Here is a 26,628-nt window from a genome sequence, read left to right on the forward strand (position 1 = left end):
CAGCTCATCATTGAATCCTTCTGCAGTTTGTGTCTTGGTCTTGTTTCACTCTTTTTGCCCTCAAATTGTGCATATAGTACTATCATGTCAAGAATCCCCCAATGAACATTTGGACCGAAAGCAGAAAACCTACCGTGGATGCGGTAAGGTGGGCTCGGGGAAGTGAATAGATAAACGAACATTTATCCAGAATTGTATAACGTTTTCAAGGATGTTGATATATACTGGCTGCAACCAATGAATCATGCTTAATACCCGCCCCCCCCCCAAGTGTTGCATTTTGATGAAATACATTTATAATTAGTGGTATAATTTGTCATTGATGTGCGGCTAATATAGCTAATTCACAATGGCTTGATGCAGACGATAACATCAGGTCTTGATCTGGCATGACCAGTGTAAGATTATAAACATATCCCACTAAGCCCACACATGAAGCTTCATAATTTGTTGAAATTCTGCCACCGAAATAAAAGCAAAATATATATCAGTAGTGAATTCACGATGAATGACAGCAGTTACTTATACTTCCTTTAAAGATTGAAGCAAATGCGATGTTTCAATGAATCGATCTTGAAGCAGATAAAGTGAGACACCAGGTTCATGTGTAGCTACAAGCACAATAACAGAATCAAAATCACTAATGCAAAAACAATCAACATATCGGATAAAATGTATTATTATCGTTTGATAGCCCTTTGTTTCAAATTAAAGTAAACGTATCCAGTACCGAAATATTAATATATGCATAAATCTAAGCTGGTGTCATTCTTTAGTCGCATTAATATCATTAAATTTAAACATTGAGTTTGCTTCAGTCTTTAAAAGAAACCATGTACCCTGCCGATGAAATCTTATTTAGGACGGGATTCATAACAGACAGTATCAACACAAAAATATAAAGGTCAAGAATGGGATGAGCGAGGTTAAAAGAATGTTTCAATTTGAAAGCCAGAAAGTATAAATAAAAACATTACACAATTAGGATGCAGCGAATTTCGAGCTCGCGACCCATCGCTTGGCAGACGAGAGTCATAAAAGAAAATTTCACCTTGGAAATAAAAATGTATTAAGAAAATAGAAAAAACGGGATGCGCGAGTAGAAATGAAAGTTTCAACATTAAAGTACAATCAAAAAGAAGAGAAAATTGGGGTGCCTGGAGTTTGAACAAGGGACATTTTTTTTGGAAAACGTTAGTCATAAAAAAAGTTTCAACATCAAATACAAAAAGTAAATATAATAAAATGAAAAAAAAAAACAACAAAAAACTGATGCGAGAGTTGAACACGAAGTTAAGCTATAAAATTAAAAAGAAAAGAAATTTCGGATGCCGCGAGTTTAGAACCAATTTAATTATTATTGGTCCGGCGGGAGTTACAAAAGAAGGTTTCCACAAACAAATTTAAGAAAGCAAAAGAAATGAAATAACAAATTAGGATGCGCGTGTTGAAAAGAAAAATTCAATACAAAAATAAATTAAAAGTAAAAAACAAAATAAAATATTGGGATGCCGCGAGTTCCGAACTCGTGACATCTTGTCTGGCAGACGTAGGTCATAAAAGAACGATCCAACATAAAAACGTTTTAAAAAAGTGAAAAAGTAAAATAAAAAATAAAAATTGTGATGAGCGAGTTTAAAAGAAAGTTTCAAGATAATCTTTAAAACAAAAAAATCTATCAAGACTGGGATGCAGCGAATTTTAAACTCGTTACCTCTTCTTTTTCAGACGGGATTCATAAAAGAAAGTTCCAACATAAAGTTGAAAAGGTATAAAGACAAATTTTCCATAAAAATGGATGCGCAATTTGAACATAAAGTTTCAATATAAAAATAAAAGAAAGGTAAGCAACTTTTTAAAAACATTTGATATGTGAGTTTAAAATAAATTTTAACAAAAGATTAAAAAAAGAAGTAAATATAAAATATAAAAGACAAATTGGGACAACACGAATTTTCGAACTCTCGACCTCGTGTTTATCCAGTTGGACGGACAAACAAATATGGGTGTTTATATATACGATTGCAGTTGTTGAACGAAAATCGTCAAGTGTCATTTAGTGAATATTACTGGGAGAGTGGTTCAGGACTGGAACGCCATTTTGGTTTAATTTTCGTGTTGCTTTCCAACAATGTGCTGAGTATGCATACTCGATCATTCTGATCCATTTTATCCAGTTTTTAAAGCAATTTGTAAAGTCTTGTATGTAAACTGTACATCGGTCACGTTAATGCAAAAAAAGGAACCTATTGTTTGCTCATTTAGAATAACCGGTACAAATTATGTTGTGCACATTTTCAGTATCTTCTTAATAATCATACCCACACAAATTATCTTTTGTGGCAAAGTTAAGAGAGACGAATCTGCCTCGTTGTTTTCAAAATACCTTAATTTATGCAAACAGTACTTTGAGTTTAGGAAATGATAATAGTGAACCCTGTTTCTGCACAACTTGAAATCCTAGATTTATGACAGTATCTGCACTTTCAGCACTATCACCATCAGTCAGTGTCCTAAATTGTCAATTATAAAAACTATTATATGGATATATTTCTTTCTTAATTTGGTAATCAAATTAGAAGTACAAAAATCAAAACCATAGGCCTTAGAATGAAATCGTTAAAGTTTCCTATATTAGCATGATAAATTGTGGATAATGTCAATCAACTTAGACATGTACATAAAGACGATTATTATACAATTTTACATCAATATTCTACTTCTCTAAACATTGATAACACTATGAGTAGTATATCGAATCAAATGGTTTGAAAAAGTAAGTAGAAGACACAATAATCTGCTAACAGGTTTGCATTTGAAGTGTTAAAACAGGTTAATATGGGAGAGTACCCCTTTGGAAAGCAGGATTGAGCTTCATATATTATCTCCCTTTCAACTGTCCATGCTGTTAGTCTTTTCATTCAGGATAACACGGACGTTCTTGTTTAGCACAACGATGCGTGGAACGCCTTGTTAATTGTTGGGATCATTTAAAACAGTCATTATGTTTATTTGACAAATAATACATTTTCCCAAACCACTGCATCCAGATTGAAATACAGAATTAGACAAATGAGTCAATATTGGAGTAGTTTCTGTCACAGTTTGCTCTAATATCTCTTTGAACATTATCCATAGTAATTACATATAGTTTAAAATATTAACGCGTTAAACAAACTCAACAGTGTCACTTGAATATTGTTATTGCACAGCTACTTTGCTAGAGATAAACTCATATCTCCTTAGTAAATGCCCCTTTGTCTTTACTGGTCACGTAGCAATAAAAACAGTGGCAACGTGGTATCTTGTTGTGGGCTTCATCTTTGATCCAGGGACTTGACCATATTGTACACGACACAAAATATATAAATGGTGATGCAAAGGTGACTTTTTTCTATAAAATCCTAAAACTATTCAATAGAACGTAGGATATTGGCAATACAAAATAAATTATCGACAAAGTTGCTGTTTTTTATGCCTAAGAAATGTTTGAATAAATTGCAACACGTTGTCTGGTCATTGTGTATACATGAACGAACATTAATTTAAACGTTCTGTCTGTATTTACAAACATTAAAATCTGGACACCTACATAAATTATACATTTAAAAGCTTTGTTGTTGTGCCATGCCATGTTAACTAAATGCCTAGTTGTCTTGGACACAGTTTCCTCGTTTTACATTAATGTTAATTAATCATCCAAACTTAAAGTCCAGACTCCGAAACCGGTCATATTCCCTTCTTATGGCCTTAACCAATCTCATGCACGCCGGATTAATTACTTATCTGCGAAAAGTCTTATATCAACATCTCCCCAAAGCTTGTAATGGTATGGACCGAATACTCAATAAGTAAACCGATAGACGGAAGAACGGACAATGATATAACATAGCATGCCCGTCTTGAAATGAGTACGATAATTCAGTGGTCGGTAAAGGTCACTGTGCAGATTTAATGACATAACGCATTCACACTTGTACGCCTTAGAAACTGCTACCACATCTCTTCTACAATACCGATTGTTTTTGATTGTCTGACCATGTACACGCGTTTATGAACATCTACACATTAACGGCAGACCCAATATTACACCCGCATACAAATTTCATATTCGAACATATTAGACATGAACGGATATGTTGCCTTATTTAGGGTCATGGGCTAAAAGCAAGAACAATTTTCTAACTGAGTTGTCACGAACAAAAATTGTGAAAATAACCAATGATTACTTGAGAATATTCCTATAGGGAAGGTGAACTGAAAGTGTAATCAGACATTGCAGCATTTGGAGGAATTGAAGTGAAATCGTCTGGGACATTTATCATCGTAATGTATAAGAAAAATATTTTGAATTTCCTTACAATGCCGACAACGCGTTGATTGTGATTACAAAAAAGCGGTAAAGAATCTCAAAATGGACTCCGCACCATCAACAACTAGTTCTTATTACTGTAACTGTTATGAATAACTAATTTCCTGTATTTACAAAACTTAACAACAGTTACTGGAGTCACACATAAGTTATGGATTCACGCAAACCATTGGGATAACCTAATTAGCTTTGAAATGATGTTATGTACATTTTGTCCAAAATAAAAATAAATGAGCATAAAAAAGATAAGATTACTTTATACTGTGGCAGACAATGGTTAGAACTAAAATATATTTATATTTATTTTAATACACGTACTGTTCTTACAAAACATGTAATAAACTTGCACCATATATACACTATACTTATCGATTGAGGGTACTTGTTGTAGTACTTACCTGTTTTCGTATTTCTTCCTGAAAAACATATAATAAAGGTGCTATTATAAATGTAAAACAAAATTCGACAATTTATTTCAAGAAAGGTGCACACGTATACCTATATATTCAAATAGAAATGTGGTGCATGTCATTCTTTGACCTGAGCATTCAACTATAATTTCTGCCTAAACTAATATCCTGCTATAGTTGCCTAGCACCTAAATCTTTATGTTTCAACTTTGCTTTTTTTTATCTTACGTGTGGATGCAACCATTATGAGCTTTAAGATAGCTCTCAAATGTAGGAATATTTGTCTCTCTGACTTTTATGTTGTTTTTAATCTGAAAATAAATATACAATCTGCAATGGATTTCACAATTTTTCGTTTTGTTCGCATCAGAAACATGCCAATAAGACATAGTTCTTTAAAAAAGAGGTGTCCTTCTGTACTGTCCAATTCAAATGATTCTGCTAAAATACAAAAAACTGGCTCCTTATCTATATGTAGATTCCTCTCTGTATATGTTAAGCTTATACTTGTGAATATAATCTATTTTTAAGTGACTCTTTATATTTGAAATATTAAATCTTCCTTGCAATGTAATGCTTAATACAGTTTGTTATGATATGATCCACACAAATGAAGTTTCGTTGCATTCAACTAACCTACAGCCATTTAAATACAGTGGCTATATCTGGCTCGACTTGATTTTGTTTTAGAAATAAGTTGCATGGCATGTTATTGTGGTTATTATTAACATCTGCATGCTTCATAACACACTTTAGTACTACGATCCGTCAGTGTTTTGGATAAATGGATGCATGCCATTCATTTGATTATCTTTCTTGCCAACCAGGCTTTTTATTTGCATGATCTATTGGAAAATGTCTATCTACATTATTTAAATATCTGAGAAAAATGAGGGGCATGGACACTTGTTAGTGAGTGCAACACCATATACAAAGTACATAAGTTCGGTTGTATTCTACAGTAGTCATTTTTGAATATACCGGTACATGTTGTTCAGGTTCAACATACAAACTCCAATATGCAAGAGTAAAAGAGTTGTTTATATTTATAACAAGGAAGGACAATGTCACAATTAGTGACAAGGAGGCTGTGAAGGCATTATATGTGGAATATCCACACAGACCGATCCAGTATTGCCTATTCTAGTGACAAGGATAATGTGAAGGCATTATCTGAGGAATATCCGCACAGCAAAATCCAATATTGTTTATTCTAGTGACAAGGAGACTGTGAAGGCATTATCTGTGGAATATCCACACAGTCAAATCCAATATTAATTATTCTGGTAGCAAGAAGACCATGAATGCATTATCTGTTAGGAATTAAGCACATTCCAGGATTTTGTGGTACATCAGCATATTTGTGACCTGGAATTCGTTCTTGTGATATACACTTATAGGATTGTTTTGGACTTACTTTACAATACTGTACGCTCCCCTTAAATTCTAATTTTCAAACTTAAATAATTAAGTTATTCGTTGAGTAGTACAACATCTGTTTCTTTTGCTGCTTTATATTACTTAGTTTAATACCAGTGAGTAGCAACCATGTATATAATGTATTATGTACCCTTCCATGATGAGCCTTGTGGAAGACCAAAAACAGACCACAGTACTTAAATTACACTTGATTACGCCATTGTGTGAACAGTACAATATAGTATCAGTACCTGTGTACAGTTTTCTGAAGATAAGTTTCAACAATGTAGGGAGATTATACATAGATATTCAGAGTTGTTTACATATATGATAGGTCATAATGAGTTAACAAAACTTGAAAAACATTTAAGTACCTCAGCCTAAATGAAAATTGAAGACTGTGGAATACATTGTAATGAGCGGTAGACAATCAGCGAGGAAGTAATAATAATGCAGGGCCTGGTTGTAATTCAACACGCAAACGTTTTGGATGCACCGTCAACCTGTGATGTTATTGAATGTGTGTATATGTGTGTGTGTTTCTTATTTGGATTTTTAACTTAGATTTTACATTTTTCCAGTCATACCGCTACGATGTCTAAGTGTGACAGTTTATAGTGATGTCTATTACTGGGGCATCAGGCCGTAGACATTTAATATCATGCCACAACCTGTCACATTATCCTGACACTAGGCCCACAAGTCACATCATTAACCTCTGATTCCTCAGCACCAAAAAAGGCAGTTAATATTACTATTTTATAAGTCTTAGGCTTGAAACCCGCGAACTCAGCATGCGAGGCTGACGCTCATACCACTTAGGCCACCAGAGCGGTGTGGTGTTAGTGAATAAAAGGAAAGGAGGATCAACCTTTTGATGTGTATAGTTTGTAAACGAACTGTTTTTGATACCAATCCAATGCCAAAAATAGAGGGATTATTTTCAAAATTGGCATTGCACCAATGTTTCGAAACCAGATTACACTAAAGAATATTGGCAGGAGCCCGTCGCAGATGGTGCCACACGTAAACGTTATTCTCACAACTTAGTAACGTTGACGATCTATTTGTGTACGAGCATTGCCAGGGGAATCACTGTAAACCTTTAATACACTTTTTCGACAAACTCTACAGGTCAATATCAAAGTGAGGAAAAATAAGTGCAATCTATTATGGACTGTTTTGACCATCTTTAAGTCGGGCGGGATAATTGCAATCCAACCGTGATAAATTTAAGCGATCAGAGACGATTCTACATCAGAAACAAAGAAACATATTCCATCGCGCCTTTGGTTAGTCGGAATGTATATGAAATTCGTATCAAATTTTGCCACAATAGCTTGTGCCTTTACGGACTTGGACAGAGTAGCGCAACCCAAAACATTTGGATTCACGCCAGTAGTGACATTGTAACGCTCTTAACGGATAGCTGATCAGAGAACAAACCCTAAATTTGCCAAAATCTCCGTCACGACACAATGTTGCTATAGGACCACAAATGATAAAAGTACCCGACACTAATTCAAGTACGCATTTGCTCTCCCATGAGCAAAAGCTATCACAATATCTGAAAATACTCGACCAGGACGTGTGAGGCTACGCAACAATAGGATCGGACCAGTGATCTCCATCGTTTTGTTCACGGATTAAGAACACGAATACCCATCTATGAGACTACCCTCGACATCAACAAAAGATATATGCTACGATGCTGCAAACGAAAACAGACGACGTCGAAATCCAGAGCCAGTGGAATCATATACTGATTTAGATTTGTGATTGAACCCAATGTGATAGGTGGGTAATTACAATCTCATGAGCTCTTCATGACCCCGGCCTCAGCCCCAGCCAGAGCAACTGCAAACAACCCTGTCACGATCTGTTTTTATAAAAGTGTAAGTTCCATTTTATAGGTACACTTTGTATTCTAGGACAATACATTATTTGTTGAATTTTACAAAGCTTGTTGCCTCTCACCCTTTTCGATTGCAAGTTTCAACATCAAAGAGTCATTATATATATATATATATATATATATATATATATATATATATATATATATATATATATATATATATATATATATATATATACATCCTCACACGCATTTGAGCTAAGGTTGTTGAGCAAGATATAAAACAGACATATTGTCTGAAGGTGTCACAACTTCATGCACTACATTTTTGCGTTGGTCCTTTTATGCATGAGTAAATGTAACCAGTGATTTAAAATTATTTACTTTCAAGAATCAACTTTTAAGGTAGAATATATGCTATTCAATTGAAAATAACAGTAGATATAGAAAACTAATAAAATGATGATATATACGTTCATCGATTTATTTTGTACTAATTAAATAAGATATTAACCGTGGGCACACTTCCTGAAATACATGGCTTCCAGCGAATCCAGCTTAATATGCATAACAAATACCTATCTCGTTGCAAATATTTATTCAGTTTACCCAAGTATCCAAAATGTCACTGATCACAATTACCGCACAAAATATGGAATAAATTATGCATATTAACCAGCTTATTTCAATATTATTTTTACATGTAAAATGTTGACAACATTCACATTAATATAAAACTGAAATGTTGATAATAAATATTCACATTAATGGAAACCTGAAGTGTTGTTACTACATTCACATTAATAGAAAACTGAATGGTTGATGCTACATTCACATTAATAGAAAACTGAAGTGCTGACATGTTGATAATAAATATTCACATTAATGGAAACCTGAAGTGTTGATACTACATTCACATTAATAGAAAACTGAATTGTTGATGCTACATTCACATTAATAGAAAACTGAAGTGTTGATACAACAAAGTTATTGCTCTAAAGATACCCATAATCGACAATAATTGCAACTGTTTAGTCCAACCAACTGAATATTACCATGAATATGACATTTGGTACGAACTAATTGTATATGAGCACCTTGCATACCCTAAACGAAACCTGTTAGCAATTAAAGGTTCAGAATTTAAAACATAATTTGACAGCTTTAATCGATAATTTAAGTATAAACATATTTGCAGGTGATTGAAATGTAAAGATCTAACTCCAAATATAATTATTTTTCTCTCAAAGCCATTTAGATATAAGTGTATTGATACGTTTAAGCGTCGATGATTTATGGGGTATATTGATAAATGACTGGAGTGGATGTCTTGATGTACACAATAATATCTTTAATATATATGTGTGTGTGGGTGTGTGTGTGTGTGTGTGTGTGTATACGTATGTAAGTTTGTGTGCGTGTGAGTGTGTATTGAGATGGGTTTTCTAGATCTTGAATTATCTTAATTGTATTTATTACTTATCCCTAAAATGTATTAGGATGATATTTTGGTATTATTACAGATAGTAATAGTATGTGTTTCGTTTGTAAGGACATACACTAACATTCAGAAACAAATACTGAAAAGCAGATATCGAACATATAAAGGAAGTAATGCAACGAAACACTGTGTTTAAGCAGAAGTTCCATTTTTAAGACCTTAATCTCTTTCAGCTAGCGATTTTAAGTTGAATCATTACATTTTGTGATATATAATAACTTCTCTCGAATCATGTAGTTAATGTATAACAAAAGGTGAATTATTTATCCTTCTAAATGACGATAAACAACGATTTACATTGAAAACATTATGAACTCGAGACATTCATGGATATAATGCTAAAATTTAGCTGCAGAACAAAAAATGACATCGTATAGAACCTTCATTAACCACTGAAACAGACAACATATAACTTAACAATTTTTTCGTTTACGTCAGTGCGACTTGCATTAAAGAACAATCAACTGACGATCTGATTAAAGGTACGAGGTTCCCATTATACAATATTGAACTTGCTATGATAATCGCCAGAAAGGCAAAGACAGGCGCGTTTTCAAGAAGGCAATTGATAGGGTAAACACTTACATAGCAATAAAATATCACAATAGAATTGCAGTTAACAGTGATTTTTATTGCTACCTCACTTTTATCACTTTTACATAGTCTATAGTAATAATGACACAATATGATTGAGAGTATATTTATTCACATCTATGACAGGGCACCTGGGATCGATCCCCGGCCGAGTCATAACAAAAACTTAGAAAAATGGTACTAACAGCTGCCTCGCTAGGCGCTCAGCGTTAAGAGGTTAGTGTTAGGACTGGTTGGCCTGGTGTCAGGATAATGTGCCTCGATGGGACATCATGCTACATGTCTGCGGCATGATGACCCAGTGCTAGACATCAACTGTCACACTGCAGACATCGTAGCGATATGACTGCACAATTGTTAAAGCTACGTTAAAAATCCAAATCACACACACACAAACACACACATGACAAGGAACCAAAACATTATATTGAAAACAAAATATTTTACTTTTCCCGAATGCAATGTTTTCAATGGATGCCATCAATTAAAGATGAAAATCGAGATATAATGTACAAAAATGTGATAAATAAGTTAACCTTTATAAGATTCTGAGTGCCTACCATCAATTCAATAAATGTCAACAGTTTAAACATGTTTGAATATCCGCCATCCGACAGCCATTTCAGTCATAAACGTTTGGTGACAGTACATTTGCATTTTAAACAACGCAATATGAGGTATAATATCTATTCAAATTTTCTCCAAATTAGTTTACGTAATACACATTATTTTATGTCTTTAATGTATTTACTCTTATTTCTTTGTAAACGCATAATATTCATTTGCAACATCATTTAGTAACTACGTACGCCATTTTGTCACCTTTGTGAAAACTATATGATATAACTAAGCATGATCAGACAGAGATAGACTTTATCAAGAAAACCTAATTTAATATATATATATATATATATATATATATATATATATATATATATATATATATATATATATATATATATATCCGCTCCAATTCTTCAGGAGAACATTAAACCATCAATGATTTGAAAGATGTTGATTCAATATAAACCAGCTTTCAAAGGTTCATCAATAATTGTATTTCGAAGATATGTATATGCCGCTAAAACACCTAATGAAAAATATAATCAACGTAATATCTCTGAATATCCATCAAATCATATAAAGGTGTAATCTTAACATTTTTTTTTTATTATCGATACTCAGAAAAAGCACGTAGCAACGTAACCCTTTCAGGTCAATATAATTTCCGGTCCACTGGCTAGTAAAAATATTGGATGAGTTTAATTGAATTATGAAACTTCTCGCTTTAATAAGAGGCGCGAGAAAAGCGACTGTCACTTGAGAATATGCATAACGATTACAATGTGTTCTTTCTTTAAAAGTTGAATATTCAATTGTTCCGTATATTCTTGGCAACACAACGTAAACTATTTGAGCAACCGACTATAGGTTTCGCTCAAACGTTTAAAAGTAGCGCAATCGAGAGAGGGTAAACATTCACGCAATAGGTCAGCAGAACAAGTAATTATCCAGAACGATGGATTATGTTTAGTAGGATAGAACAAAATGCATGGCTTCGGCATTAATTTACACATAGACCCACTTGTTGACCACTTGCGGTAAAGAGCAGTATCGTTTTCTGATGGAAACATTCATCACAAATATCACTGACATGACTATAAAAGCAGACTAGTTCTTTAAAGCTCACGTGTGTACCAACAATGAGGTATAAATTACAAGAAGTCAGATAATCAATTTACAGGCAAGAGACAGCTAGGACACAATAAACCATATGCCTATAGATGGACGTTTTCAGTCATCTCAAAAACTTGGCCTGCAATAAAAGGTTTTGTCCAGACTCTAACAAATAAAATAAACATGGTATGCAAGTCCTTTATCGTGCACAGATGTTTGAGTATATTATTCCACCAATCAGCATTATTCTAATCCAAGATACGAAGTTAGTGACGCTCATTTGTACAGACAACGGTCCAGATGTTATGGTTATACTCGACGCCGTGTGTATTGGCGCCTTGGTAAAGCAAAGTATTGTTATGGATGACCAAATGCTTGGTTGGAAATCCCTCTGCATTTTGTTAGATTGAAAGACTGGTCAATTCCCGTCGCTTTAATCGAAATCGAGACTCATTTTCCTAACGGAAACAATCGCAGCAATACCAATATACTACCTAACAATTCGAAGCATCGTGGGCTCCAGATCTTCGTCTGTCACATTTTCAGTTCTCCATTACAAAAACGGACGAAACTAAGCCAGGTATGCAGAAGTGGAAAGACACGCTACAAAAATATACAGTTCTAGAAGACTTAACCGAAATCTCGAGTGATCAATGTAAGTGGGATCAAAGGCATGATGTATCTTTGAGATTAACAGAGGAGCAAATTGTGTCCGGTACCGTTATACATTTAAAAGGCGAGGGAAGGGGGAGGACATGTATACTTGGACTTTACATCGTCTGTCGGTAGAAACTTCCTCCAACTTGTTGTCTCTTACTATTATAGGTTCAATATATTTTGAGTGACACGGCAATGCAATGCAGTTGGTGACTTTGATATGACAAAATGATAAGGTGTTAGTCGAAGTATATTGGCCTTCCGTAATATTTTAATTTTTTCACGCTAGTTTTGCATATCTGCATGTATGTATATGTCTCTCGCATTATGAATAGTTACAGCAGAATTGCCGATAATATTCCATTTAACAATACAAATATAAATACAAAATGTACTGCCACTATTTGTGACATTAGCAGCACCACACAACCGTTTAAAAACGCTTGGTTATACAAAGTTAAATGATATTTAGTTCCACTATCCACTTGTCATGTGCATATGATTTTATGTATCTTCTTGTAAATGCGTAAGTTGACACAGTATTCTTATTTAAGTTTTGGACTCAATTATGTGTTGTGTTACACGATCTTGCATGATCTGGGGTTTGATTAACTTATTGTAATATCAGTTAAACAGGAAATACGTACATATATACATGCATACACACATACATAATAACATACATACATACATACGTACATACACATCCCGTTTAATTCATACGGTGCTTTATTACGTTAATCGTGGTGATATTATGCAAAGAAAAGAAAATAGAACCATGGTTTCTTCTTAGAACGGAAACAAGGTGTGAACATAATCCTATGAGTTATAGCAAGCATTGGAAGAATAAACAAACAAGTCTGCATCCGTTGGAGACTTGAGCCTTTCAATGTCTGGAGTACAACATTATCAGTTACAATGATAATTTCACATTTGCCTGGCAGAACAGAAGAGAATCTGATCGGTACTTTACTGAAAAGTATTCTCCAGGTATATCTGCACTTTCTTTTATGTATTTCTGTTTTGTAATAACATTAACTACTTAAGTTCAATGAAAAATGAATTGAAGGCTTTACGATCAGCCGCTCAGTAGCATTTGACTTCGAATAATATATATATATATATATATATATATATATATATATATATATATATATATATATATATATATATATATATATATATATATATATATATATATATATATATATATATATGTATATATATATATGTATATATATATATATATATATATATATATATATATATATATATATATATATATATATATATATATATATATATTTATATATATATATATATATATTATATAATGTATAGCGTGTTCAGATCAGTATTTAATCCTGGCCACTTCAAGTGTTGAAAGAACAGAATAAGCGTGATAATATAAACGGTGAAATATACTTCTCGTAAGTGGTTTTAATATTTATTTTGTAATTCATGCAGATGTTTAGAGATCATAGCCTTAAAAAATGCATACTTTATAATAATTCTGTGAAAGTAGATGCAATTGTTCAGATCTTTTGATCCTTAAGAATGCTATATTCCGTTCTTCTCCGTAAAAACAAAATAAACTTCATATTCGAAACAATGAATACAATTCCCGAATTTACCTTACAATCTCACACTATGTCTCTGAAATGTAAAATATTCCAAGTAGCTGTAAATTGTTCTACACTGTTACAGAGTATAATCTGCTTGTTGTGACTAGTGCTGTTTAACTGCCTTCCACTGCAATTGTTATGATGTTTGATTCCAGCATCTGCTTCGGTACAAAATAGATGGTCTCTTGATCCTTACGGTGTTGGTGTGGCATGAGCGGAACTTTGATAAGAACGTTTAATATTTGAGTAACCTCCATGTTATCCATCATATATTTATCTGTATCCATGTTACATATCCAGTAATGGGAATGTCGAATATCAAGCTATATAAACTTTCTTTGTATCATTATTGTCAAAGGCTACATTTTACTCGTTGTCTACTAGGTAACATAAAATAAGGTATTGATTGAATTGTAACGATTAATAAACTCGTTTGCACAAGCCATATAAACTTTCTTAGTATCATTCATACACATGATACCTCATAAGATGTCGTGCGTAATTCTGGAAGAATATTCATCTATTGTATAAAGGAGGAGTGGCAATAACAAGATTTTCAATATGGCCATAGTTGACATCATGAATAACCCATACTGTTATGACCATCTACTCAGAAGGAATTACCGATAACATGATTTTCAAGACGGCTGCAGTGCTGGCCATGTTATATGTCCGATGAGCACAATTTACATTTGGGACCAACTAAACTCGCGATGTTTGTGTGTGTGGGTAACGTGTTATAGCAATCCTCCAAGTAGTGTACGATGATCAAATATAGTGCTGACAGACAGACGGACCATGGATAACATCCGAACCTATAGTCTCTTCTGGTCTACGACAAAGACATCAGTTTATACCACCCGTGTAAGTGTCTTACTATAGTATTTTGTGTCACTCTTACAAATACATTTTTCCTGGGGTTTTTATACCAACATAATGTAAAATATAATGAAAGTGTTATCATTGGTTATTAAAGAGTAAGCTGAAATAAAATTAAAACTACTTTGTAGGCTCTGAGATTTAACTGTCTGGGAAACAGAGCATCGCAACCTACAAGGTATAAGCCTCTCTCTCCTGACAATTGTGGCAAAATTCCAATTGTTTCTTCAGAAATGGAGAGGAAACTCTAAATAAAGTATGCGCCTTCTATTGTGGTTTTCATATTTGTATTAAACATTTACATTTTTCTTTCTCTGATAAAGCATTTTGATTATCTGATGTGATCGGAATGCTATTCATCACTCATCATAGATAAGAAAAAGGGACATGATAACTAAACTGTAACTTTGTAGTGTGTGTGATTTGGATTTTTTAACGTAGCTTTAACAATTGTTTCAGTCATATCGCTACGATGTTTGCCGTGTGGCAGTTTATAGTGATGTCTAGCACTGGGATATCATGCTGTGCGCCAAGCGAGGCAACTGTTAGTACCAGTTTTGTAAGTCTTTGGTATGACTCGGCCGGGCATCAAACCTACGGCCTCCCGCATCAGAGGCGGACGCTCTGACCACTAGGCCATCGGAGGGGTCCTATACTTAATAGTAAATGATAGCTCAAATTCGATGAATACATATTTTAATGAACATATGTCTTAATAATAAAATAAAAACCATAATATATACATATCTTATTCTTAATAACTAAGAGGCGATATATTTATACTTACGTATGCTTCCATCTTCTTTTCTTCCTGAAATAATATAACAAATGTGATATTAGAAACGGTGAAACAGACGTCGCTTATTAGGTCTCAAAAAGGGGAAACAAACGCATGCGAAAATACAATCATATGGTATGCTGCTACTTTCGCTGAATATTCCACAAGAACTGACGTTTAACCTAATCTACTAGTCAACCTTTCCTTTTTGAGACATTAACATTTTAACAACGACGAGGACTATGTACTACTGAAGGGACGCATCGCGCACATTTTGATGAATATGATACGGAAGTGTTGCCCGTCTACCTAAAAGTGTGCTCCGGACTCTGAAACAAAAGTAATAATTCCATTTTACTTCTTCTGACCGTGAATTGTAAGATCCAACAGACAATGTTAGTCACATTATAAATTTTGAAGAAAAAATATACACTCATTAACATATATCCAATGCTTGTGATATTATGGCCGATCAGTCAATAATTTAACATGATAAACAAGGGAACAATGCCATATTATAACAGGCACATATTGGAACAAACGTATAATTCGTAAGTCCATAAATACCTTTAACTTCTCTTTCCGACAAAAGCGATAAATGCTCGATTTTGGATAAATATGAACCAGAGAAGATTTTGAAAATAATCCTGCCTTTTTAAATGGTAACAGATATGCGATAAATTTGACGAATAATTAATTTTCATAAATTTCTGTGTCTTAAAAATCATACATTAACTTTATGTAATGCAAACATTTTACTTATTTACTGAAAACACCTATAATTGTACTTGCTCTTTCTTTTTTCTCTCTTTGGTCCTAAAAGAACACAATAAACCAGTTATTAGACAGGTGAAATATTTTCCGCGTATTTGCTCTCAAACGTGAGAGTAGACAAGCATGAAAATATTTTTAAATGGAAATACAGCTTAAGTCATAGTGAACAAGGAATTATTCCTGAACAAATATAATATATCTGATATTAGCAAAGATTCTATAAATTCGACTTATTTGCTCTCAAAAAGTGGAGGATATACACATGCACATATTCATAAATGGAAATATTGTGTAAGTCACACAGTGTTAGTCATTACCTAAAATAAGGTAATCCAAATTAGTTGTCGTTAGAACTGATTTATTGTAAGGTATGTCTCGTATATAAATCTCTAAAATGTATTTGCTTTATCCTGAATAAATGTAAATTAACAAGCTGTAAAGTTTTTAGCTATTTAGTACTTTCAAGTATTTGGGAAAACGTACAGAGCGAAGCTGATTACAAAAAACAGACAGCTCATCATCAATTATGCATGTTCCTTCTGCAGTTTGTGTCTTGGTCTTCTTTCACTCATTTTGCCTTCAAACTGTGCATTTAATACTATCAAGTCAATAATCAGTGAGTGAACATTTGGACCGAAGGAAGATAACCTACCGTGGATTCGTTCTCATTTTCAACTTTACATCTGCACATGCCCGAGAGAGAGAGAGAGAGAGAGAAGATTCGTACGCGTATTATGCAATGAAGACATTACTATATTTTGTCAAAAAAGCGAAAAGTCATTGCCGATAAGGAGAGTTTCCTGTCATAATTGCTCAAATCCAGTCAAATAGTATTGCTATAACCCAGGGGTATTTGCTTAACCAAGAGGTGTCAAACCCTGGCACGATTCCACTAGAAGTCACAGGTTTACCTCGCATTTCCAAAGACTTCTGTACAACTTAAGGTTATAAATTAGAAAGCCCGACGTGTCCATTCTATACATACATTTTTCGCTAATCAGTGCAAGAACACAGATCTTAAAATTTGCCAATAATCTATCAACTGCACATCTGCATGGTTATCCTTCATCAACTTCCCGTACCGTCAACAGTTCACGCTGTATAAACTATACAAATATTCTCTAACACAGGGAGCTATTTTTCCTGTGCAACCTTAGGCCAGTCAATTAATGGTTTCTCGGAACATTTCGCCAGTACAACTGCGCCACATTTGCCACCATTGCGACATAAATGGTATCAGCCTAGTCGCTTCTTGTTTATTCCTTTGTGTAATTTACCGGTCTCCTACCGTAAATACTGCCACTGCTGTCACACAACCAATGTATACCATTAGGTTTTAAAAGGCACACTATTACAACAGGGACAACCATGCGGTTTTGACCTTAATTCACTAAAAGTCAGCCATGACATCATGAAAATTCACTAACACTTCACTCCGTGACATTTGCTCCTACTAAATGGATAATTATTTCGGGCTAAGGACTATTTCTAGTGCATCAAGTTCCAATAATCAAACAAGTGATCACACAAATCTAAGAATTCCTTAAAAACTGGGCGCTATAACCAAATGCGCATACTCCAAATTTATTACGATATGATCTCCAAAGCGGTGGATTAATCCGATGAGTGTATGTCGTACCAAAGTCTAATTGCAGAACAATCAGTCAATCAATAAATTCATAAGTCAGTCTAAAACAACAAGATATGTATTCAAAAAATAATGTAATTGCCCTAAAGAACAGTTGTAGACGAAACCCTTATAGAGGCTGCAGTTACTTAATACTAGTATGTACTTTAGATTTGATTTTAACGTAGCTTAAGCAATCTTTCAGTCATGTCGCTACGGTGTCTGTAGTGTGGCAGTTTATAGTGACGTCGATCATTGGGGCATTACGCCGCAGACATGTAGCATGATGTCCCAGGCAGTCACACTATTTTTACAGCAGGCCAACTAGTCATAACACTAACCTCCTAATGCTGAGCGCCTAGCGAGGCTACTTTTAGTACCATTGTCATGTTTTTGCTTTGGATCTGCCTTGGTTTTAACCCGGAACCTCCCGCATCCGTGGCAGACGCTCTAACCACCAAGCCACCTGAACGGTCGTACTGATTGTTAAGATTGGATTAGATGTGCAAATATGTCCTTGTTGGTCATAATGTACCAATGTCCACGGTCTCCGTGACTTTGTCAAATAGTTTGCGTCCTTCGTTTGTATGGATTATACAGAATATTTGTTAAACGTGTGCGTCCTCGCTTGCATTGTTAAATTGCATATTCCTTAGAAATGATAAGACAGTTCCCTCCTTGATACATCATCATTTGCTATTAATGTACTGCCTTAAACATTATTTCATTTCGCTCTAACATCATCAGAACAAATGTTCTCGATACGCGGTTACATACGTAAGTCCTCGATATCCACTAAATACAAGAATGTGTGTGTGTGTGTGTGTGTGTGCGTATGTTTGTGACTTAGATTTGTAACGTAATTTTAACATTTTTTCACTCATACTGCTATGATGTCTGCATTGTGGCAGCTCATACTAATGTTCAGCACTCGGACATTATGCCGCAGGCATATATCATCATGTACCACCTGAAATCAGGTCGTCCAGTCCTAAAAGTAACCACTTAATGATGAACGCACAGTCATGCAGCTGCTAGTAACATTATTAGTCTTTGGTATGACTCATACATACATACATACATACACACATATATACATACAGACAGGCATACATACAAACATACATACATACATACATACATACATACATACATACATACATACATACATACATACATACATACAACTTTCTGTAAAAATTATTTTTTGATAGCTTATCCTATCTGTAATTTTAAAAATATCTATTGATGCTATTTTAGTATTTTTACAGATTTGACTTAGGAGACAAAAAAAAAAAATGCAGAGACTCATATGATCTCCACCCAGAACCTTGCACCAAGGATAGTTGTGCATGGATAAATATATGTCTGATCAGCAGCATCTAGAAATGTTAAGTTATTGAATCTTGAATATCATGATGTTTCCATATGTTTAATATGGGAGTTGAATTAGTTCAGTGAGTACTAAAGGAACCTCACCTATTACTGGGTACAATTTCATGATTTCCATGTCACTAGTGTTATATTATATTTAGGTATATGTATATAATTCTTAATTTCATTAATGAAACCCTTGTTAAAATGATTATGCATAAAAACACTAAATGCTGAATAAAAATTATACTTGTTAGACATTTCTGTACATAAGATGATCATGTATTCATTCCATTATGTTGAAGTATTTAGTTTTTGGGACTGTCATTTAGCTGAAGTTGTGGAATGGGTGCATTCCTGTTGTATATAACACAGATAGTTTGATTTATGTGATTCAAGGATGTTTTATATTAATTGTGTTATCTCTGTCTCTTTATAGTAATACTCATTTCCATCCATCCAACACACTGTTATTAATGAAACTAGTCCCAGAGATTTGTATGGATTGCCCTGAAAGTTGGTAAATATTATGATCATGATTAGAAGACAAACATGTCAACAAATCACTTTACTCCCCATTGTTTTTGGAGTTGCTGTTCCTTTTGTGGTACTGCTGAAAATATTGCTAGACAACATTTCATTGTGAATGCAAGTTGTCTTGCCATTTTATTGACTGCGGTTAAACATTTTTTATATTATAAGGTCATCATTCATAAACGCACTTATTGACAAATCTCTGTTCTTCCTTAATTTATGGAAGAGTTATTGCCCTTGTTTACTTATGGCTTGGTGCATTGTATATCACAATGTGTAATGCAACTACTATTGCACTTTTATTGGACTGCTATAAAACTATGTATGTACGGTGCTGATCATCAGAAGATATGGCTAATTAACATAATTTTAACAAGAGTTGTCCTCTGTTTTGGCAATAGACATTCAAATCATGAGGTAGGGATGCAGGAGAGAAAAGAGTATGTTTATATGAACAAAGAAGTCAACATTTGTATGGCTTAAATCAGAAATAGAGTTGGTGCTGCATAAATGTTTGGTTATAAATTACCTAATCATAGGTGAAATGTAAATTAAATAAACCTTAAGAAAAAATGGTGTCAGTTTGTACTTGGGTCGGATAATTGATAATGGATGTAGCTGATCAAATTGATTGCAAAGGTATTTATATTTTGATAAAAGTTTTAACCAAAAAATGCTTGAGATATCACAACAAAGTTTTTACTGTGATGTGAAACACTGAGTGTTCTGTCAGTGAGAAAGAACTAGATAGTTTATTGCTATTAGATTTTACTATTAACAAAATCCAGTTTATTGCTGTCAGATTTTAGTATTAAGAAACTCCAGTTTATTGTTGTCATATTTTGGTATCAAGTAAATTAAGTTTATTTGTTCCAAGATTTTTTTTATCTTGGTAACGGACAGCCTATCATTTGAAAAGTGCATATGGCTGCAACATTTTACATCGTGACATACATATCCATTTACATGAGAGTCGTTTCTAGTTTAATTGATACAAGATATTGAAATTAAAATATTTTGTAAAGGCAATTGTATAAATGGGTAAATGTATGCATTATGTTCAATCATTTACATTTGAAACGCATTATAAAAGATAAATGGACGTAGCACAACCGCGATGGGAATGTTTATTTTACTGTCCATTTCTCATGCTATTATTTTTTTAATTATTGGAAAAATTAATTTTATAATAAAGGATGATGCTGTTAGCTTATTCTTTTAGTTTGTTCTTTGCATATTTGCTCTATACTTTACACGTATCTGTCATATAAACCCACAGTCTTATTCTGTAGTGAGCACACGTCTTCAAAGACATGAAGTTTTATGACATAAATTATACATGCATTGAATTGCAATAAGTCTTGTACGCTCAATTCCCTGTTCAGAAATGGGACTCTTTAATGTGAGGGTCGTTATAAACCTAGAGGAAACTTTCACATAATGAATGACAACCACTGCTGAAACCAAGGATTGAACCCAGTGATGTGAATATCTATGTTTTTATGCAACTCCTGATAGATGATTTTGTCTAATTTATTTATAATCTTTGTTCATGGCTGTACACTTTACAGATTATATTTAGTTAGGTTTATCTACATGAACGGAATATGTTAAGAGAATAATATTGCATAGGATCTATAGGTATATGTTAACTTGTGTGTTGACAATTAATCATCCTAATCTTAAGAAAAAGACTTTTGACTTAATTTCCCAGGGACTGATGTGGTTTCAACATTTGTAGAATAGGTATGTAACTTCCCATTGGTTGGGCTAAGTCATGTGAATAGGCCAAATTGAAACAAAATGAGTAATATTTTCTGTTTCATGGGGTATGTTGTGAAATACAGATGCAATATATGGTGTATATAAGGAGAGGATTAAGAAATCAGTTTCATTTCAACTTTGGAGACATTCACACTTATTTTGCTTATGCTGTAAGTATGCAGACACTATTTTATATTGTACTTAGATATTATTTGAGAGGAAAATATTGGAGGGGTGTGATTTGCACTTTTAACATGACTTTAAAGATTTTTCAGTCATATCTCTAAGTCTGCAGTGTGACAGTTTATAGTGATGTCTAGCTATGGGGCATCATGCCGGAGACATGTAGCATGTGAGGCAGATGCTCTAGCCACTAGGCTACCAGAGCGGTCCAATATGCTTGGACTGTTCAGTGGAAATGGAAAGTGCTCATTCTTTGGACTATAATATTATTCAAGAACTGTTATACATTATTGAAAGGAATTCTGGACAACACATCTTGAGAGGGTCATGGTTCTTTGAGGACCAGTGCATTTCTGATTTTGAAATGTATAAGGAACTTTTCACTCATCTTGGACTTTCATAGACCTTTATAAGGACTAGTTTTGGATTCACTTCATAATACTATAAGCTGTTCTTACATTTTCATTTACAACTCTGATAATTAAATTCTTTGCTGCCTATTTTATGTTACTTAGTTTGTGACTGTAGAGTTGTAACACCCATGCTCACATAGGTGAAAATGATTGAGAGTAATGTGAAGCATTATTGCAGGATATTACACACAATATATACACTGATGCATGGAAATCAGATTCGCTTGTTATCAAATTTACAGTAGAAAATAATCATTTTGTTGCCAGTAAAGACCAAGAAGAGATAATATTTATTGCAATTTTCATTGGTGTAAAGGTAAATATTGACTACTTTAAAGGCAATTATTGACTAGTATAACGGTAAATATTGACTACATTAAAGGTAACTATTGACTACATTGAAGGTAAATATTGACTACATTAAATGAAAATTTTGACTACTTCAAAAGTAACTACTGACTACTTTAAAGGCAACTATGGATTAAATTAAATGCAACTATTGACTACTAAATGTAAATATTGACTACTTTAAAGGTAAATACTGACCTCTTTAAAGGTAAATATTGACTACTTTGGATGTAACTTGAATACTTTAAAGGTAACTATTAAACTACTGGAAAGGTAAATATTGACTAACTTAAAGGTAACTATTGACTCACTAAAGGAAACTATTGACTACTTTAAGATAACTATTGACTACGTTAAAGGTAACTATTGACTACTTTCAATGTAACTACCGACTACTTTAACGGTAACTATGGACTAAATTAAATGCAACTATTGACTACTAAATGTAAATATTGACTACTTTAAAGGTAACTATTGACCTCTTTAAAGGTAAATATTGACTACTTTGGAGGTAAGTTGACTACTTTAAAGGTAACTATTGACTACTGTAAAGGTAACTATTGACTAACTTAAAGATAACTATTGACTCATTAAAGGTAAATATTGACTACTTTAAGATAACTAAAGGTAAATATTGATTACAAGATGTAGCTGTTGACTACTTTTAAAGGCATCTATTGATCTCATTAAATGTAAATATTGACTACTTTAAAGTTAACTATTGACTACTTTAACGGTAACTATTGACTACTTTAAAGGTAACTATTGACTACTTTAAAGGTAACTACTGACTATTTTAAAGGTAACTATTGACTACCTTAAAGGTAAATATTGACTACCAGATGTAGATATTGACTACTTTTAAAGGTATATATTGATCTCATTAAATGTAACTATTGACTACTTTAAAGTCAACTATTGACTACTTTAAAGGTAACTATTGACTAATTTAAAGGTAAATATGTACTACATTAAAGGTAACTATTGACTACTTTAAATGTAAATATTGACTAATTTAAAGAGTAACATATTGACTACATTAAATGTAGCTACTGACTACTTTAAATGTAACTACTGACTACTTTAAAGGTAACTATTGACTACTTTTAGGTATTTATTGACTACTTTAAAGGTAAATATTGACTACTAGATGTCGCTATTGGCCACTTTTAAAGGTATATACTGATCTCATTAAATGTAACTATTGACTACTTTAAAGTTAACTATTGACTGCTTTAAAGGTAACTATTGACCAATTTAAAGATAAATATTAACTACATTAAAGGTAACTATTGACTACTTTAAAGATAAATATTGACTAATTTAAAGGTAAATATTGACTACTTTAAAGGTATCTATTGACTACATTAAAAGTAACTATTGACTACTTTAAAGGTAGCTATTGACTACTCTATGTAACTATTGACTAATTTAAAGGTAACGTTTGACCTCGTTAAATGTATCTATTGAGTATCTTAAAGGTAACTATTGACTACTTTAAAACTAACTATTTGACTACTTTATACGTAACTATTTACTAATTAAAGGTAACATTTGACTACCTTAAATGTAACTTTTGACTACTTTAAATGTAACAATTTACTAATTTAAAGGTAACGATTGACTACCGTAAAGGTAACTATTGACTTCTTTAAAGGTAACTATTAAATACCTTAAAGGTAAATATTGACTAATTTAATATAAACTATTGACTACATTAAAGGTAACAATTGACTACATTAAGGATAACTGTTGATTAGTTTAAAGGTAACGAATGGCAAACTTAAAGGTAACTATTGACCTAAATAAATGTAACTATTGGCCTCATTAAAGGAAACTATTGACTACTTTAAAGGTAACTTTGACTACTTTAAAGATATATAATGACTACTTTAAAGGTAACAACTGACTATCTGAAAGGTAACAATTGATTAGTTTAAAGGTAAGTATTGAATAATTTATAGGTTACTACTGACTACTTTAAACGTGACTATTGACTGCATTAAAGGTAACTATTGACTACATTAAAGGAAACTACTGACTACTAAATGTAACTATAGACTACTTTAAAGGTATCTAATGACTAGTTAAAGGTAACTATTGACTACTTTAAAGGTAACCACTGACTACTTTAAAGGTAAATATTGCCTACCTTAAAGGTAACTATTGACTACTTTAAAGGTAACTATTGAGGTCTTTAAAGGAAAATATTGACTACTTTCAAGGCAACTATTGACCACTTTAAAGGTAAATATTGACTACTTTAAGTGTAACTATTGACTGCTAGATGTAGTTATTGACTACTTTCAAAGGTATCTATTGATATCATTGAAAGTAACTATTGACTAGTTTAAAGGTAACTATTGACTACTTTAAAAGGTAACTATTGACTACTTTAAAGGTAACTATTGACCACTTTAAAAGTAACTTTTGAATATTTTAAAGGCAATTTTTGACTACTATAAACGTAACTATTGAATACATGAAAGGTAACTATTGACTACATTACGGGTAACTATTAACTAGTTTACATGTATCTAATGGCTACATTAAATGTAACTATTGAGTACTTTAAAGGTAACTATCGAATACTGTAACGGTAGCTATTGAATACTTTAAATGTAAATATTGAACTCATTAAAGGTAACTATTGTCAACTTTAACGGTAACTATTGACTACTTTAAAGATATATATTGACTACTTTAAAAGTAACTATTGAATACCTTATAGGCAACAATTGACTATCTTAAAGGTAACTATTGACTAGTTTAAAGGTATATATTGACTACTTTAAAGGTAACTATTGAATGCCTTATATGTAACAATTGATTACCTTAAAGGTTACTACTGTCTACTTTAAATGTAACTATTGACTGCATTAAAGGTGTGTGTGTGTTTATTTGGATTTGTTTTTGGATTTTTAACGTAGCTTTAACAATTTTTCAGTCATGTCGCTACGATGTCTGCAGTGTGGCAGTTTATTTAAAGGTAACTATTGATTACATTAAAGGGAACTATTGACAACTACGCGTAACTATTGACTACTTTAAAGGTATATATTGATTATTTTAAAGGTAAATATTGACCTCATTAAAGGTAACTATTGACTACTTGAAATATATCTATTGGCTACTTTAGAGGTAACTATTGAATACTTTAAAATAAAATATTGGCTACTTTAAAGGTAAATATTGACTACTTTAAGGTAACTATTAACTGCTTTAAAGGTAAATATTGATTACATTAAAGGTAACGATTGCTACCTTAAAGGTAACTATTGACTACTTGAAAGGTAACTATTGATTACTTTAATGGTAACTATTGACTACTTTAAAGGTAACTGTTGACAATTCTAAAGGTAACTATTGACTACTAAATGTAACCATTGACTACTTTGAAGGCAACTATTCACTACTTTCAACTGTAACTGTTGACAATTCTAAAGGTAACTTTACAGGTAACTATTGACTACTAAATGTAACCATTGACTACATTAAAGGCAACTATTCACTACTTTCAAGGTAACTATTGACTACTTTAAGGGTAACTAATGACTAAGCAGGGGTGTTCAATACAGAATATCGCTGTTTGATTGAAAACGGTTGTAAATTAAATTTTGATTTTTCTAATAGTCATTGCATTACACATATGCTCTCTTAATTATTTGGACATACCATAATTAATATGTATGGATTTAATGCCTTCATCATATATGAATGTTCTTATTAGAGGGGCCTTTATTAGAATAACTACAATATTCATGGCAGTGTATAACTTAATCATTTGTGTTATTTTCATGGTGTGTAAAGCAAGGCATATCGTGTCCAAGTTTTAAGTCTTATT

At 32.8% G+C, this 26,628-nt stretch overlaps 1 protein-coding gene across 1 annotated transcript in view; it reads right to left on the reverse strand.

Annotated features, from left to right (window-relative positions):
- Nucleotides 1–26,628, reverse strand: part of LOC149774071 (uncharacterized) — a 63,334-nt gene that overhangs the window by 13,509 nt on the left and 23,197 nt on the right. The window contains exons 4-5 of the mRNA XM_089945841.1: nucleotides 15,777–15,800; nucleotides 4,771–4,788 (exon numbers count right to left, since the gene is read on the reverse strand). Of these exons, the coding sequence (XP_089801967.1) occupies nucleotides 4,771–4,788; nucleotides 15,777–15,800 (42 nt within the window). The remainder of the gene's footprint in view (nucleotides 1–4,770; nucleotides 4,789–15,776; nucleotides 15,801–26,628) is intronic.

This window comes from Sinohyriopsis cumingii, unplaced genomic scaffold (assembly GCF_028554795.1).
Source record: "Sinohyriopsis cumingii isolate HCF-2022 unplaced genomic scaffold, ASM2855479v2 utg000426l, whole genome shotgun sequence".
In the NCBI taxonomy this organism is placed as follows: domain Eukaryota; kingdom Metazoa; phylum Mollusca; class Bivalvia; order Unionida; family Unionidae; genus Sinohyriopsis; species Sinohyriopsis cumingii.